Source organism: Microcaecilia unicolor, chromosome 5 (genome assembly GCF_901765095.1).
Source record: "Microcaecilia unicolor chromosome 5, aMicUni1.1, whole genome shotgun sequence".
NCBI classification, from domain to species: Eukaryota; Metazoa; Chordata; class Amphibia; order Gymnophiona; family Siphonopidae; genus Microcaecilia; species Microcaecilia unicolor.
Window position 1 is genome coordinate 162,551,382 of NC_044035.1, and position 17,843 is coordinate 162,569,224.

Genomic DNA, 17,843 nt, shown 5'->3' on the forward strand with positions numbered 1-17,843 from the left:
CTGAAAATGTGACATAAACAGCCAAAGGAACCAGAAGAGGAGTGTAACTCGGGTCTCCCACCACACAGCATCCAGGCCACAAAACAAAATTGTTTTTAATTTCTTTCTTTACTCACTGAGCTGGGCACAGGTCGGGGTCAGATTTACTCTGGTAGGCTGTAGGGTTTTAAGCCACACTTTACCACTTTTTCTTCTTTATTAGTCAGGGAGCAAATAAACTTCACTATTGCCCAAAGAATCTCTACAGCCATTGAACAGCTACTGCAGCTTTGGAGGGGGCCTCAACCCATTCTCTCTCTCATATGTGCCCTGTGCCTTCACCCATTCTCTCTCTCTCATATGTGCCCTCCTGTGCCTTCACCCATTCTCCTGTGCTTTCACCTCTCTTGCTCTCATGTGCCTTCATCCATTCTTTCTCGTTCTCATGTGCTCCCTGTGCCTTCACCCATTTTCTCTCACTCTCATGTGCTCCCCAGTGCCTTCATCCATTCTCGCTCTCTCTCTCAATTCCCCCCCCCCCCCTCCTGCAATTCTCTCTCAATTCTCCCCTTCATCCCGCATTTTCTCTCCCTCATGAACAGTTGATCTAGCCTCTCTCCCGGACTGCCGGTGGCTCTTTTCTCCCCTCCCTTCCCCTCCTGGTTTGCCTTTTTATTTGAAGTAAGTCTTCACCCTGCAGCAGCAGTATATTGAAAAGCTGCCTCTGGTCTGTACTGGGCCTTTCCTTCTGACCCATCCTGCCCCCTTCTGAAAACAGCAAGTTGTGTCAGAAAGGGGCGGGATGGGTCAGAAGGAAAGGCCTGATGCAGGCCAGGCAGCGTTTCAATATGCTGCCGCTGCAGGGTGAAGACTTACTGAAAATAAAAAGGTAAACTGGGAGGGGAGGAGGAGAGGAGAGAGCAGCTGGTGGTCCAGGAGGGCAGGGGAGAAGAGAAATGCTGGAGGTCCAGGAGGGGAGAAGAGAGCCACTGGTGGTCCTGGAGGGGAGGGGAAAAGTTAGCTGCAAGCAGTCTGGGGTGGACAGGGCGGGGAAGAGAAGCCCGGACTGTTGCGACACCTTCCTCTCCCGCCCTCAGAGCCACGCATTCCCGGGGAGGAGGGTCTGCATGGTCAGCCACAATCCACCCCCTCCTTCCGAGATTGGGGTGGCAGGGATCACCGGCTTGCGCTCCGGCCCGCGGCTCTGACAAGTGCTCGTCAGGGACGTCCTTTTTGGACGTCTTTGGCATGCGCAGAGCAGCCAGCATAACACTTGGCTGCTCTGCGCATGCTTGACCGGCTGACTGGCTTCCGAGGGAATAGAGAATGCAAGTGAGCTACAACGAGCAGCTCATTTGCATTCCGTTTCCTTGATGCATGGCTGTTCCCTACCGATTCACTATGGAATCGGTAAGGGGACGGCTCTTCCGAGGACCTTAGTGCATCTAGCCCTGACAGAGATGCCAGATCAACCAGGAGGGGGAAGGAGGGCAGTTAATTATTAATTACAATTAAATTCTTTAATCATGATTAACAGTTAATGGGTTACTTGCAATTAACATGCAGCCCTATTAAAAAGGTATCATTATATCCAAAAACTCAGTTTTAATACTGTAAGGAAACAAGCAAGCCCGGTGACAATTCCCTTCCATCTGCTGTGGTGGGTTTCAAAGGTGGATACTCGGGAGAGGAGAAAAGGGGTGCGCCCTAGACTAGCTGCTGCTTTTTCCTGTGCAGTTCTTGAGGGGGGCCAACAACTAGCATTACTGCAGCCAGTGTTGCCTACATGTTTCTGTTGCTGGTGATGCACACATTTTACTGGCTACTGCTCCTTCCTCATGGGGGCCAGAGCCGGGAAATCACAATAGAATTAAGCAGATACCATGCTATACTGAAGATAGTCACTAGGTGGCACTGTAGGAATGAACCTGATAGTTGTGAAGGGGATCACTGGGAGAAACTTGCAAAGCTAATTGTATTGTAAATACTCAGTCTGATATTCAAAAGTACTTATCCGAGTTGCTGCTATATGAATATTTGGTTTTGAATATTGATCCATTAATGTCCTCAATATGGTGAACGTCAGAAAGCTAGTACCGTGAAGGGAAAGCTGGAATAAGGATACCACGGGGGATATACAGGGGGTTTCACTTGTTTTCCAATATGGTTTTATAACACCCTTATAATTTTTTAGCTGTACAAGTCCATTTCCTTTTGAGCCCCCTTCCACTCACTCTCCTCACTGTTGTGCTTGTCAGTTTAATTCTTTCTGACTCAAAGCTGTCCTGGTCCCTGGCATTCTTGTTGATAAATGACAGTGTTCATAACAGCCCTTCTTCATCATTATTCAAGGAAGCAGAAAGAGAGAGTACTCCTTAGAAAGAGAATTAGGTGGAAGAAAACCATTGCCTGAGGAAGGGAGCTTAGAAGCACCAAAAGTTTGCATCTTTAAATATTCATCAGCTTTATAAAGGTTATCATCTCTACCAAGCTACTTGAACTTTTAAACATTATTTCAGATATTTTGCCCATGGTTTAAGACCAAAAAGAAAGAAAATTCTGCATCTGCAGACACAGTACCTTTACTCCTGGGGTCCCTGGCTCACCCTGGAAAAGTAGATAGGAGAAAAGATAATGTATGAGAAGAGGAAAGATGTAACTTTCCAAATTCCACTTACAGTAGGGTTCTTCCAAGGTCATGGTTAGACAACATTGTGGAAGTTTTAAATCGGTCAAGTATCACTAGTGAGGAAGTCTAATCAAGACTCATTATCTTGAAAGAAAGCCATTTGTGCACCATTCAATATTTTAAAAGACACTGGCCACCCTGCACCAACTACAACTATATTTACATTGTTTTTCATATTATTCAAACCAGTCTCTTGAAGTTCTTGTATATTTCAGGAAGCAGCCATGACAGCAAGAGAGTCAAACCTGGCTCATACACATATCATATACAGTACCTAACTCATGCCCAGTTGATCAAAAGTAAATGCGGGCCACTAGCACTGGACTAGCATCCGCATTTACATGGCGCCCATGATGAAAGGGTGTCCAGCGCGAGCACAGCGTTCTGATCACAGAAGAATAATGCCTTAACCCTACGGGTTAAGGCTCTGTTCCCACCCCCACACCCCCTCAAGTCAGGCAGCCCGGGCTGCTACCGTGTCCTGGGGGTCCATCCCAGGATGCACTGGGCAGGGATCTCCAGCCCCGCTAACCCCTCTCCAACTCCCAAGAAAAAGAAGCCCTAGTGGCCCAAGTGGGCTGCCGCTCCATCCCCATGCTCCCTGGTGGTCTAGTGGAGCCCTCCTCCCTCTTCAACAGAGGAGGGAGTAGCACACTCCCTTCTTGTCCTGCGTCGCCTTCAAAATGGTGGCGCCCTGCCAGTGTAGTGCAGGGCAGGACACCGCATCTTTTTAAAGACTATTTTTGCCCAGATGGTTCCATCACACTCAATTTACACTTCTGTAATCTCAAAGACTCCTGAAGCAGGCATTTTTGCTGAAACACAGTTCTGTGTCGAGTCTTCAAAGTGTATGAGTGTATTGTCCTACCCTGGTTAGGCCCCTAGAGGGCGCTGCTCCCCTAAAATGTCCAGGGAGAAGGGCTGGGTGAGTCACTAAAGGGAGCCAGTAAGGGGTGTATAGCAGGAGGTCCTGGGGATAGAAACAGGTGCAGCAGGTTATGGGCTGGGTCCTGTTTGGCCATTAACCACTTAATACCCCACCTGAGTTGTGAGGGAGAGAGGAGAGCTAGCCGCTGCAGAAGAGAGCTGGTAGCTGAAGCAGGAAGAGCCCCATGGAAAATACTGGCTGAGCCCTATGGCCTGGTGGTGAACTGTGTGTTACAAAGAAGGACTGAGTTAATACGGCTGGGGTAAGAAGGCCCTAGAGTATCAAGTATAAGAACTGTGTGCTACAAGGAAGGACTGTGTGTCCAGGACTGAGTTAGTACTGAGCCAGATGCCTGTGTGGGAGGGCTCAGGGGGAAGAAATCTGTTGGGTATTGAACTGTGCAAGAAGAAATGTTTAAGCTGGAAGATTGCACTGAGTAGGAAGAAATGGTTAAGCTGGAAGAACTGTTTAAACTTGTGAAAATGTTTTAAGCTAGAAGAAGTGTGCCCCAGAGGCTGGAATAAAGATTTGTATGAGAAAAATCCTGTTGATGAGACCTGACTATGTTTGCCTTTTTGAGAACCAGGTCACCCCGAGTAGAAAGGGCTAGTAGACTATTTTGCATAAAATCTGCATACTGAGAACCAGCTCACCCTGAGTGAAAGAGGGACCTGGTATCCTGAGGTGGGAGCTTCATCTTCACAATATCCTCATCGTCACAGTATTGACTACTGAAAAATATTGCATCCAATAAATTTTTGTTTTGTGGTTTGCTTCTGAAAAGCTATTCCTCCTTCCTACTTTTTTTTTTTACTTTTTTGTTTTGCCCATGTGTACACCTCTGTTGCAATTAGGAACTACTTTATAAATAGCGCCTATTGCACACAGGTGCCTGCGTACGTCTAGTAGTGCTATAGAAATGATAAAGCCACTTCATAGAATTGCCCAGGCAACACCGTAAGTCAAATAATATAAATAAACAAAAGTGACATCAAGGAGCTTAAGGTCCAGGTCTGATGTAAGGCAATACCATAAGACTTCTGTCTGATTTCTGGAAGCATGTGGAGGCATCTCTGATCTTTTGGACATGGAGAAGACTGCATAGTACCCGAGAGGCATGAAAGGTATTCAAGCAACCGTAGCATAAATCTTCTCATACATTAACTATCCACGACTTGGAGATATCGGTAACCACATCTGAGGGCTCAGCATTTATGTTCATTGAATAAAAGTCCTAATCAAGCTCCATCCCTCTCTTTGTGACCATTTAAAAAGGTGTAGATATTCAGAATGATTTAAATGGAAAAGAGAAGCTCCTGCCTCATTAAATCAGGATGAACAAGCCATTCTTGGATTTTCAATGGCATTTAACTGCATAGTGCTGTTGAAAATCTAGTGTGACAACTGCAGAGCTATATCAAGTTAATGCCAAGGCAGCGACAGGATTTGCCCGGTAAGTGGAGATATTCAGTGCCTGGATAAAGTTAGGATAGCAAAAAGGCTGTCCTAACTTAATCCAGGCCTTTACCCAGGTACCAATTTGAATATCGCCAGTAACTGGATAAGTTCTAGTGGCTACCTCTGATCTGAATATCCAGTACTTAGCAGACAAAAACCATAGAGGTTTGGTAAAATGAAAATCCAGAAGACAAAGAACAATATTACCACAAATAAAATATGGCATCTTCCAAAGAAATTTTATTAAAAACCTGATGTGGCCACATTTCACCCTTTGGCTGCATCAGGACTACAACTAAAATAATGAATAATAAATATCAAATAATAAAAGAATTTGTTTGAAAATATTAATCAATATATAAACATTTATAACATCCATTATTCATAAAATAGTAATTTTTAGAATACATCAAAGTTTGAAATATCTAACATCTTGTAGTAGATTCATAGTACTTGATATTTATTATTTTAGTTGTACCCCTGATGCAGCCTGAGGGTGAAATGTAGCCACACTGGGATTTTAATAAAGGAGCACATCTTTCAAAGAAGTTTTATTTCTGGTAATACTGTTCTTTGCCATATATTCAATACTGGTGCCAAGATATGCAGGTTAAATTCAGCTGGTGCTGGTCAGTGCCTTTGAAAACACTGACCACCTCTGGCTGAATATCAGGGGAGAAGTATACACAGCACTGTAAAAGGTGCACCACATATGTTCATAATTCTTCACCTAAGCAACTCACAATCTGGAGGGTAAATGACTTTCTCAACATCATACAGTTACCTCTGCATATGGGAATTAAACCAGAATTTTGGGGTTCAAAGTTTGGGGCCCCGGCAACTACTTTGCCAATTAAACTATCAGGGGCCCTTTTACTAAGCAACACTAAAAAATGGCCTGCGCTATAATTAGTTTGAGGGTTTCCCACGCACAGAGGCCACTTTTAGCACGGCTGTAAAATGGCCACATGCTAATTTCCCAACTACACCAACACCTATTTTCTAGGTGGTAAGGGCTCCTTCGCTAACCACACACTAATTGGTTAGTGTGCAGCGATGCAGCTGTGCTAAACAATTAGCTCTGGGCACGCCTACTCTCTGCTCCCAAACACACCCTCAGTGCTAAAAAACTGCAACAGGATGCCTCAGCGTGGCCGAAGTAGTGATTTTTAACTTGCGGTAAGCACGTGTTGGTGCTTACTGCAGCTTAGTAAAAAGGCCCCTCAGTTTTTAACCTAAATTTCCTTGTGCTAAATCTTACACAGTAAGCCTCACCATATTCAAAACTATTTAACTGGTCAAGAGCTGTCTAGTTAAATAGTGTTTAAGCACCTGTAATCCCCTATTAAACTGGGATGACTAATGAGAGTAAGTCCCTAGTAGAGAGTCACTGGGAGGACCCTGGGTGGGAGGAAGACCAGCCCAAGGGGAGTGATTAGGGAATAAGATGCAGAAAGGTAATGTATATGTTGGGGTGAGAGACAGTTCTGGGAGGAGTTTGGAGGAATAAAAGTATTTGCCTGTGGAAACACAGGGTCCTTGTAGAATTGCCAATTCCGTGGTAAAACCGTAGAATTGGGCTATTTCCCAATCCTCTCTGTGGGTTTTTTGAATGCCTGCGGGTCACGGCTTTTTGGGCTATTTTTGAATGAGTTGGGCAAATTGGACCAATAGGAGGCGAGATCTGGCCCTTTCAAATGCTGCTGCACTGCGCTGCGGATTGCTTGCCTTTTTTTCTCAGTCTCCTCTCGTGGCCTGCGCAGATGCGCCGCACTTAAGTTCTCACTCAGCCTGAGGTCAGAGGAGGCGAGGGGCAGAAGACAGATGGATGCCAGATGCTCTGCCAAAGCTGCCACCAGAGAGGAGGAAGGGGAGGGAACTGGAGTGGACCTATGAGCTACTGCATCCATGCTGTAATGCTTTATTGTTGGTAGCATTTTTATTTAATCTCACTTATATTTTCAAACATGTCAGCTTGTGCAGCATACAGATGTACACAGAGAACGTATAACTTTTCATAGGTAGAGTAGTAATTTGTTATAAATCGCAATCAATGTGTCATTTGGAGGGGCAGGTTACAGAGATACCCTAGCAGCATGTGTTGTATCGTGAAGAGATTTTTTTTTCACCTGGTAAAGGGACATTAAAACAGACATCATGTTATGAGAATCAGGTCAGGTGCTCAACATTCAGAGTTTCTATCTATTTATTTACTTATTTACAACATTTATATCCCACATGAAACATAATTTAGGTTGAAACCAGGGAGAACGTAAAATCTTTTTTTCCTGTGCCTAGATCAAAAGGCAGAGATGGTTTGTGGTGGGAACTTGCTCTTTGTTTTGTGGGTGGGTGGATTGATCGGTCGATTATGAATTTGTGCTAATTATGCTGATTATGATGCTGATGATTATGCTGCTGCTTCTAATTCTGATGATTATGATTACAATTACTTTATTAATATTCATATCAACCTTATTAATATTCATATGAACCATACTATTTCGCAATCTGGAAACACTGGGTGCTTGGTTTGCCTGAGGTAATGAGATCACCTGCAAGCCCCAGCCAAGAGACCAGTATAGGAGAAAAGGGGTTCTGGAATGCAAAGTCAAGCCTGGGCTGAAAACAAGGAGCAGTCATTGTCCCATTAACAATAGCTGGAGAAGGAGCCAGAGCTTCAGGAGGATTGGGGAGTCCTGTTCGCAAGTGGGGTTCAGGGCAGGAAGGTGCCTGCTCAAGGCCGGGGTGTAGCCCTGTGAGGTGCACTCGTGGCAGTAGGACAGCCTGAAAGGTTTGTGCCTGGTGGATGTGGAGAGAATCGGGGAAGGAGCAATAAGATCTTGGCAAGACAACTGGCGTCCAGAATAGGCATGGACAGTGGCACTTTCCTGTAAATATGTGAATATTTAAATATGTAAATACCCCCCAAGGGGGACAGTGGTAGAGGGGCTCCCTCAAGGGAGCAATGGGAGTTTGGAAGTAATTTATTTGAGCGTTAACAATTTACTGGTTGAAGATAAATTGAAGCTGCACCTGCTTGTTACAGAAAGTTTCAAAATAAAAACTGAGTTATAGTTTAAGCCACAGGGTGCAGCGTGGTTCCTGAACAGGAGAGCTGAGGGGAACACTGGATGGAAAAGAGTCTCCCAAACCCCCAGATCGCTATTCCGGACCATTTGCCCACTTCCAGCTCGACTGGAGACCAACTGCAGAAATGAGAACAGCCTGAATGAGCCATGACTGGTTTTATGAACCAGGTCCGGAGCTAGAACTGGGTGAGATCTGGGTTATTTGCTACATTTGTACCCCACATTTTCCCACTTATTTGCAGGCTCAATGTGGCTTACATTATATTGCAAAAGATATAGTTATGAACAGAGTAAGAGGTTTGTTCTAAATTAACATATTACTATGTAAGAATTAAGGAAGATATGTCTGTGGAATAATTTACATAACATAATGAAAAAGAAAAAAAATATGATAATATGGCTAATATAATCAGTTTAGAGGGATTAGTAGGTGGTTGATTTAGATATAGAATAATCAAGTTCTAAGGAGGATTCTTATTGTTTTTTCAAACAAGTGTATTTTCAGTAATTTCCTGAAGTTTGTTAAGTTACGTGTTATTTTTATAGTGTTTGGTAGTTTGTTCCATGCTTTTGTGCAGAGGTATGTGAAGGTAGATGCATGTATTGATTTGTATTTGAGTCCTCTACAATTAGGGTAGTGGAGGTTCAGGAAGGTACGCGACGAACTGTTGATGTTTCGTGCCGGTAAGTCAATTAGGTCTGACATGTATGAAGGAGCTTCTCCATGGATGATTTTATGGGTCAAGGTGCAAATTTTGAAGGCAATACGAGTGGAAGACAATGCAATTTTTCTCTAAGGGGTTTGGCGCTCTCATATTTTGCCTTACCGAATATGAGTCTAGCTGTGGTATTCTATGCAGTCTGAAGTTTCTTAATAGTTTTTTCCTTGCATCCTACGAAAATGGAGTTACAATAATCCAGGTGGCTTAATACCAATGATTGCACCAGCGTACGAAATACTTCCCTTGGGGAAAAAAGTTTCACTCTTTTCAGCTTCCACATTGCAAAAAAAACATTTTCTTTGTCTTACACACCTAACCATGGATATTCATTGGGATATAACCATTTATCCCGTGCTGCATATCTCAGTTAATGGCTAGCTGCTAACCGACTACATCATGCAATTTAGCTCATTAGGCGTGGATATTCAGCGCCAAACCGGTGACGTTGAGTGGTCAAAATAGTGCTGAATATTAGGCATAGCCGGTTAACTTTTTAATGGACAAAACAAACCTGGATATTCAATGCCAGTTGCCAGAAATGGGTCAGCATTGAATAATTGTGTTTAACGGCAGCGGTGGACAGCAAACACACTGCCTTCATCTAGCACTGCCTTTGGTGGAGCCCTGCCCAGTGCATCCTGGGATGCAATAGGCAGGGCCTCCGTACTATATAAGGGAGGCCCTGTCCAGTGCATCCCAGGATGCACTGGGAAGGGCAAGACGCCGCCATTTTGAAGGTGGCGCTGGACAAGGAGGGAGTGTGCTATTTCCTCCTCGGAAGAGGGGGGAAGGCTCCGCTAGACCACCACGGAGAGTGGGGGTTGGAGCAGCAGCCCACTTGGGCCACACCAGGGCTTCTTTTCTGGGTGTTGGGGTAGGGGATTAACTGAAGCTAGCCAGACAAATGTTACCCACTATTATTAGCACAGCATTCAGTTTAATATAAAAACATACAAAATATCTTGCTGGGCAACATGTTTTGCATGGGCATCTATGCTTATTCCATTCTGGACTTCCCTCTCTGCTCCACTAATTCCTCAGCTTCTACTCTAAACTGAAGGAATCCACTACTGTGTCTGAACTTAAGGTAGTGAAACTGCTTCCCTATCCCATTCTTCACTTTACCAAACTGAAGCTAGTAGGGTTTTAAAGCAGAGCACTTTTTAGACACCGGAAAGTATCTACAGTTACTGGATTGAGTTTTCTGCAGTTCTCTTGTCCAAATACAGCTGAGGGAAGCAACTCATGCTCTGTCCAGTGGATCAAACTCTCTGAAGACCTAGACCTAGCAATCTGCAGAGATACAGGAGAGCTACAGTGGTGGAAATAAGTATTTGATCCCTTGCTGATTTTGTAAGTTTGCCCACTGACAAAGACATGAGCAGCCCATAATTGAAGGGTAGGTTATTGGTAACAGTGAGAGATAGCACATCACAAATTAAATCCGGAAAATCACATTGTGGAAAGTATATGAATTTATTTGCATTCTGCAGAGGGAAATAAGTATTTAATCCCTCTGGCAAACAAGACCTAATACTTGGTGGCAAAACCCTTGTTGGCAAGCACAGCGGTCAGACGTCTTCTGTAGTTGATGATGAGGTTTGCACACATGTCAGGAGGAATTTTGGTCCACTCCTCTTTGCAGATCATCTCTAAATCATTAAGAGTTCTGGGCTGTCGCTTGGCAACTCGCAGCTTCAGCTCCCTCCATAAGTTTTCAATGGGATTAAGGTCTGGTGACTGGCTAGGCCACTCCATGACCCTAATGTGCTTCTTCCTGAGCCACTCCTTTGTTGCCTTGGCTGTATGTTTAGGGTCATTGTCGTGCTGGAAGACCCAGCCACGACCCATTTTTAAGGCCCTGGCGGAGGGAAGGAGGTTGTCACTCAGAATTGTACGGTACATGGCCCCATCCATTCTCCCATTGATGCGGTGAAGTAGTCCTGTGCCCTTAGCAGAGAAACACCCCCAAAACATAACATTTCCACCTCCATGCTTGACAGTGGGGACGGTGTTCTTTGGGTCATAGGCAGCATTTCTCTTCCTCCAAACACGGCGAGTTGAGTTCATGCCAAAGAGCTCAATTTTTGTCTCATCTGACCACAGCACCTTCTCCCAATCACTCTCGGCATCATCCAGGTGTTCACTGGCAAACTTTAGACGGGCCGTCACATGTGCCTTCCGGAGCAGGGGGACCTTGCGGGCACTGCAGGATTGCAATCCGTTATGTCGTAATGTGTTACCAATGGTTTTCGTGGTGACAGTGGTCCCAGCTGCCTTGAGATCATTGACAAGTTCCCCCCTTGTAGTTGTAGGCTGATTTCTAACCTTCCTCATGATCAAGGATACCCCACGAGGTGAGATTTTGCGTGGAGCCCCAGATCTTTGTCGATTGACAGTCATTTTGTACTTCTTCCATTTTCTTACTATGGCACCAACAGTTGTCTCCTTCTCGCCCAGCGTCTTACTGATGGTTTTGTAGCCCATTCCAGCCTTGTGCAGGTGTATGATCTTGTCCCTGACATCCTTAGACAGCTCCTTGCTCTTGGCCATTTTGTAGAGGTTAGAGTCTGACTGATTCACTGAGTCTGTGGACAGGTGTCTTTCATACAGGTGACCATTGCCGACAGCTGTCTGTCATGCAGGTAACGAGTTGATTTGGAGCATCTACCTGGTCTGTAGGGGCCAGATCTCTTACTGGTTGGTGGGGGATCAAATACTTATTTCCCTCTGCAGAATGCAAATAAATTCATATACTTTCCACAATGTGATTTTCCGGATTTAATTTGTGATGTGCTATCTCTCACTGTTACCAATAACCTACCCTTCAATTATGGGCTGTTCATGTCTTTGTCAGTGGGCAAACTTACAAAATCAGCAAGGGATCAAATACTTATTTCCACCACTGTATGTGTCTGTTGATAATTATGTATATGTATTGTTGGGAACTGCTAAGAGGTCCTACACATATAGGACTCAATTCTATAAATGGCGTCTAAAAAAATCTTTGAAAAAATGTGCTAAGAACTATTCTATAAATGGCACTTGCTGTTTCTAGAATAGCCCTTAACACTGGGAGCCACAGCTATTTTTAGGTGCAACCATTCACACCAAGGAAACCCTGGTGTAAATCACCACACCCAAATTGGGTGCAGATCCCACAAATTCTATATAACAATGTGCATAAATTAAAGGAACACCCCTGATCCACTCCTGACCCTCCCAAAGCCACGCCTTCTTTTTGGACCCATGCGTAAAATTTACATGCAGATCCCATGCATACATTTATGTGCATAAATTTTAATTAAAGCTACTTAGCACCAATAATTTCTTGCAAAAATTAAAATTATCAGCGCTAATTGGCACATTATTCAATTAAATTGCATGTGCAAACTGGGTGCACATCCAAAGCACCATTTATAGAATCCAGGGGATACTGAATGAAATGACATGAAGCTCAGTACAAGGCGGATTGGAAAGAGACAATTGCCGAATTCAGTTGATGCTTTCCTTCTATGACAACTCATAAATGCAAAACAGCAACAGCAGTCAAATCATAAGCACCACTTATCACATTGTAGATAAAAAAAGATAAATTGGTGGCCTAAACAATGAACGGTGAAGAAAGGAAAGATGTGCGAGATTGGCTATTACAAAAAACTCAACAGCAGTACCAGCTCCCACCCAAGTCCATCCAGCAAAGGGAAAGCAGTGATGACAAACAGAGCAGTGGATCTATATCACTGCTATTGACTGGCCCCCAGAGACTTGTGCTCCTGAAGATACATTTATGTTATCATCCAAAGTAACGTTCCAAAATGAATGCTTAGGCTCAGAAGATTGGACTCTAGGGGTTAGTATGAGTAAAGATGCCACTCTCAAAGCAAACATAAGACCAGGGAAGAACATACTGGGTTAGGGGAAGAAGATTTTGCAAAACTGATGGGCCGATGATTAGAAGCCCCGAACTGTTCCAAACAGTGCTCTAAAAATAACGCCAGAACAGTGCGGGGCTATAACACCCCTATGATCTAAACAGTGCGGGGCTATAACACCCCTATGATCTAAGCTAATAGCATGCAAATTAGTGAACGCTATTAGCTGTGATCACAGTGGTACTTCTGAGGAAGGATTGTGCCTGGGCATTTCTCCCGCAGAAGTTGTTTGACAGGTCCAGGCTGTCAAAAGCACAGATCTGTCAAACAGCAGAATTGGTTTGACAGGTCTGGGATTTTCTCCTGGATCTGTCAAAGCTAAGCCCCCCCCCCTCCAAAACACAAGACCTGGAGGTCTCCAGGCCCCCCACCCCCATAGCACTAGCACTCTCCCTCCTCTTCAGGCAACTTCCCAAAATGGCGGCATCCTGCCCTACCCGATGCATCCTGGGATGCACCGGGCGTGGCTTAACCTGGAAGCCCCACCCAACGCATCCCAGGATGCACTGAGCATGGCGGGACGCCACAATTTTCGGAAGGCGCCCGGAGGAGGGAGGGAGTGCTAGTCCCTCCTTCCCGCCTCCAACTACTGCTACTATGGAGAGGTAGGCCGCCGGGGGTGGAAGGGAGCAGATAGATAGCGGTCCCACTGGACTACCAGGGTGTTTTTGTTCGCTGTGGGAGGTGGGGGGGGGGAGCTAGCGGTTCCACTGGACCACCAGGGATTTTGTGCTTTGGAAGTGGGGGGCCTGGAGGTCCATCGGACCTCCAGATCTTGTGTTTTGGGGGGGCAGGCTTAGGTTTGACAGGTCCGGGAGAAAATTCCGAACCTGTCAAAGCTCTTCAGTGAGTCTCTGTCATTCCTCCCTTGCTAGCAAACCCTAACGCCAGCTCTGAGCTGACATAGGGTTTGCAGCAGTAGCAGCGCCCTTGTTTGGTGCGCTGCCCGCTGGTCATGAGCGAGGATGCGGGAGACCCTTGTTTGCATGCATTTGCAAGCAATTATCATTCAGAGCCAGCAAACACGTTATTACACGCGCTTGCCGGCTCTGATCATCGGGCATGAGAAAAACGCAGGCGCTAGTATGGCGTTATTGGCCTCTAGCTCCCGTATTTGCTTCTGATCATTGGCCCATGAGTTTCAGATAATCTGAACATTCGGGGTGGCTGGGAAGAAGGACAGTTCATTATAGAACAGGTCAAGGATAGAAAAAAACATTATAAATTCATAATCAGTGGGGAATGTGGAACCGAGCTGAAAGAGAGGGAGTAAGAAGCAGGAAGGAAAAGTTAAAGGAATGTTAGGGTCATACCTCTCAACTTTCAGAAACAGAAATCAGGGACAAAGCTATAAAAAAGGACAGAAGATGAAAATCAGGGTTACCATGTCACAAAAGGAGGGAAGGAACATATAGAGGGTAATTTTATAACAGGTCAACTGGGCTGAAAGGAAAAAGTAGGTTCCTATTTTGAGGCTATTATATAAAAGCAACATAGGCATTTATGTGTGTTTATGAAATAAGCTCACAAATGCAGTAGAAATTGGGGCTATAATGCACATGTGTCAGGAGGTGTAAATATATTCATGTAAAGTATGCATGTAGGCTTTTATTTTGTGAACTCCACTACTCTGCCTGTGTGCCACAAACTACACCCCCCCAACCACGCCTACACTGATTGGCCCGAATTCAGTAAATGATGCCCAAATTTGGGCACCAGAAAAAATTGGCGCAGAACACTATTCTATAAACAATGCTCTGAGTTGATGGCTCTTTATAGAATAGCACTTAGAGCCCATTCCCACACCCAAATTTAGGTGCTGGTATTTATGCCAGTTAGAACCTGATGTAAATGCTGGCACCTAGCTCTTCAAATAATATTAAATAGTAAGTCATGTGTCACCATTCTTCAAAGGCAAATCATACTTTATTTCTAGCAGACATTCTTATCTACTGCTAAACAGATAAAACAGTTGTAGAGGGATCTTCAGATCTCACAGCACAATTACTGCATTTCAACACTTCTTATCCTCATTGATCCCAGATTTAAAAAACAAAAATTCCATAAAGAAATATAGTGCAGTTTCATATCAAAAAATCAAAAAGCCAGTTAGCAAAAGCTGGAGCCTCTGCCGACATGGCCAGGTTTCGAACTCTTCTTCAGGGTAGAGGGTCCAAAGTGTTGCATTTGGATCAGGATGCTGAGTGAGAGATCGTATGCAACACTTTGGACCCTCTACCCTGAAGAAGAGTTAGAAACCTGGCCATGTCGGCAGAGGCTCCAGTTTTTGCTAAGTGGCTTTTTGATTTTTTGATATGAAACTGCACTATATTTCTTTGAGGAATGGTGACACTTGACTTGCTATTTAATATTATTTGGTTGCTGGGAGAATTGTTTTGATTGCATTTTTGGATCCCTGCATACATAATTTTGGTCCTGTTTATTGGATTTATCTGTATTTGGGCACCCAACTCTTGGCATTTGGGCACAGGAATAGTAATTTTCTGCAACTCTGCACACATATTTTTGGAACGCCCCCCTACCACACCCCTGGTCACATCCCTTTTTGAGTTGCACACTAGGGGATTTAGGTACGTGGGGTTATAGAACAGTGTGCAGGAAAATGCGCCTGCAAAATCTAATTCATGTCAATTAACTGCAATAATTGATTGTTAGCATCGATTTATTGCTAGTTAATGGCACATCTTCGATCTGCACACAAATTGGGGCACCTTTTATAGAATCTAGGGGATTATGTAAAACTCAGAAGCGTAGCTAGGTTGTGGCGTTGGGGGGAGCGGAGAGCGGGCTGCGTAGATGCGACGGATCATGTGAAAAATAGGCACCGGTGCCATCGGAAGTCTGTTTGGGGGAGCGGTCACTCCCCTTGCACCACTCCCTAGCTACGCCACTGGTAAAACTGTACACTTTCTTTTCACCATGCATACTGTTATGTGTGTATATGACTGCAAAATGTTATAACAGCCCTTTTCCAGGTGTAAAACAGGGTTCACCTGTGGAGAAACCTTTATAAATTACCCCCTAAGTGTCAAAAGTAAGTAAGCTTTAGTAACTAGAACTAGCATTTCAAAAGAAAAAAAAACAATAGGAGAGGATGCCAGAATTTAGTGTACAGGAAAAAAGAAGCTGGAAGAAGTGAAAAAGGATGGAAGAAAAGGAAAAGAAAGCATGAAAGCAAAATGAGACTTCCCCTAGTAGCTCAGGGGCAGTTGAGAGGTATATGAGGATTTGGTGGGCAAATTTCAATCCACTCCTTGCAGGGTACCTTAGCGCCACGTTTTCCTGGTAGCCCTGGCATGCCCCTCTCCCCCTGGAGTTGGAAATGAGAAGCAGAGAATGAAAAGAGACAGAAAGAGTCAGTACAGAGGCATTCATAACAGCAATGAACATGACTTTGCAAAACAACTGCCAACCCACAACTCTCCTTTATTTACTGAGATACCCCGACGCTCTTTTCACCTTCATCAAGACATTACCTTCCCCTGGGCTTCTCAGTTTCCTAATGACATTCATAGAGCTTATTATTAGGGATATTATTATTATTTGTAGCACACAGGGGACCTCAACCTAGTCCCTGGGATTCATCCAACAGCTGGGTTTTCAGGACATCCACAGTGAATATTTATGTAACAGATTTCATATACTGCTTCCCTTGAATGCCTATTCAATGTGGGTAGCCTGAAAACCTGACAGGCTTGGTATGTCCTGAGGACTGGGTTGAGAACCTCTGGATACAATGCTATCAGGCATTTGTAGTGCTTTACAAAGACATAAGAGACAGTCCCTGATCTTTGAAATTTACAATGTAATCATGACGGACTGACCACTGGGACAACAGTGCAGTGCCCGAGGGCCCTCAGCAGTAGGGACCCCACTCTGCCCTAGCCTCCATTTAGTTTAATTACTTTTGATAAATGGTTAGGGGCCCATGCCCCTTATTGTCCAGAACACTGTCAGTCCACCCCTAAATGAAAGACATTCAGTATAAGACACCTAGACACAAAAATAACAAATAAAGGGCTTTAAGATAAAATAGTGAAGCCATAATTAAGAAAAACTAAATCCGATGGGATTAATGGAAGGACAGGTACCAAAAGTGGTTGAGGGTAAGGTCTACCAGGAAATATTGAAAGGAGTTTCCAAAAGTAGGACTACATGACATGCATTTTTTTTTTATGTTGCTGAGCTAATGCATGTTAGGTATTGCAAAACTATTTATAAATATTCACTGGGTATAATCTTAGCAAAATCCACCAGTATACGTACATTTCTCTCTGGATAGACAGAAATAATAGTCAACAAATAAAACTGCAGGTGATTCACCAACATAATAGTTATTCTGGTAGAACAACTGGGAATTCTCTGCATCTGACTTGGAGACTCAAGGATTTCTATCTCCGCGTCTGACTTGGAGACTCAGGGATTTCAATCTCTGCATCTTACTTGGAGACTCAGGCATTTCAATGAAGAAGAAGAGGAGAGGTGGGATTGGATTAGGGAGCAGAATAGTCCTTCATTGCTCTGCTCTGATCTATTACAACTTCACCCCCTCCCTTCCTGTTCTCTGCAAGACAAAAAGGGAAGGGGAGCTATAGCAGGGGATTGGCTCTTCTCCATTCTATCTGCTCCAGCTTCACCCAACAGGTCTGTTCTCTGTTGAGTGTGACCATGTTAAGTGTAGGGCACCTGAGAATCTGACAGTGAGGGATACCAAAGCAAAAAAGCGCTACCAAGGTGGAGGAACAGAAGAGCCGCTACAGATGCCTCAAAAAGGATGGAAGAAGAGAAGTGGAGTTCCATGTTGAGTTTTAGCGGTAATATCACACAAAATAAGCTTGAAGAACCTCTTCATGTGTGTTTGGAAGGTCTATCAACAAACTCCACTTCTCCTCTTCCATCCTTAGTTGAGGGATGTCTGCTCAGACACATAATGCCACTACCTTAAACCAATAAGACAATACTTCTTGTCTGACCTCAGCAGTACGCAGGCAAAATCTGGTGCATCCAGTGAACATTCTA

General features: G+C 44.3%; 1 protein-coding gene across 3 annotated transcripts in view; it reads right to left on the bottom strand.

The window, feature by feature from the left end:
* Nucleotides 1-17,843, bottom strand: part of COL13A1 (collagen type XIII alpha 1 chain) — a 1,024,165-nt gene that overhangs the window by 308,470 nt on the left and 697,852 nt on the right. For all 3 annotated transcript variants that reach the window (XM_030203528.1, XM_030203531.1, XM_030203529.1), the window contains exon 19: nt 2,560-2,586. In XM_030203528.1, the coding sequence (XP_030059388.1) occupies nt 2,560-2,586 (27 nt within the window). The remainder of the gene's footprint in view (nt 1-2,559; nt 2,587-17,843) is intronic.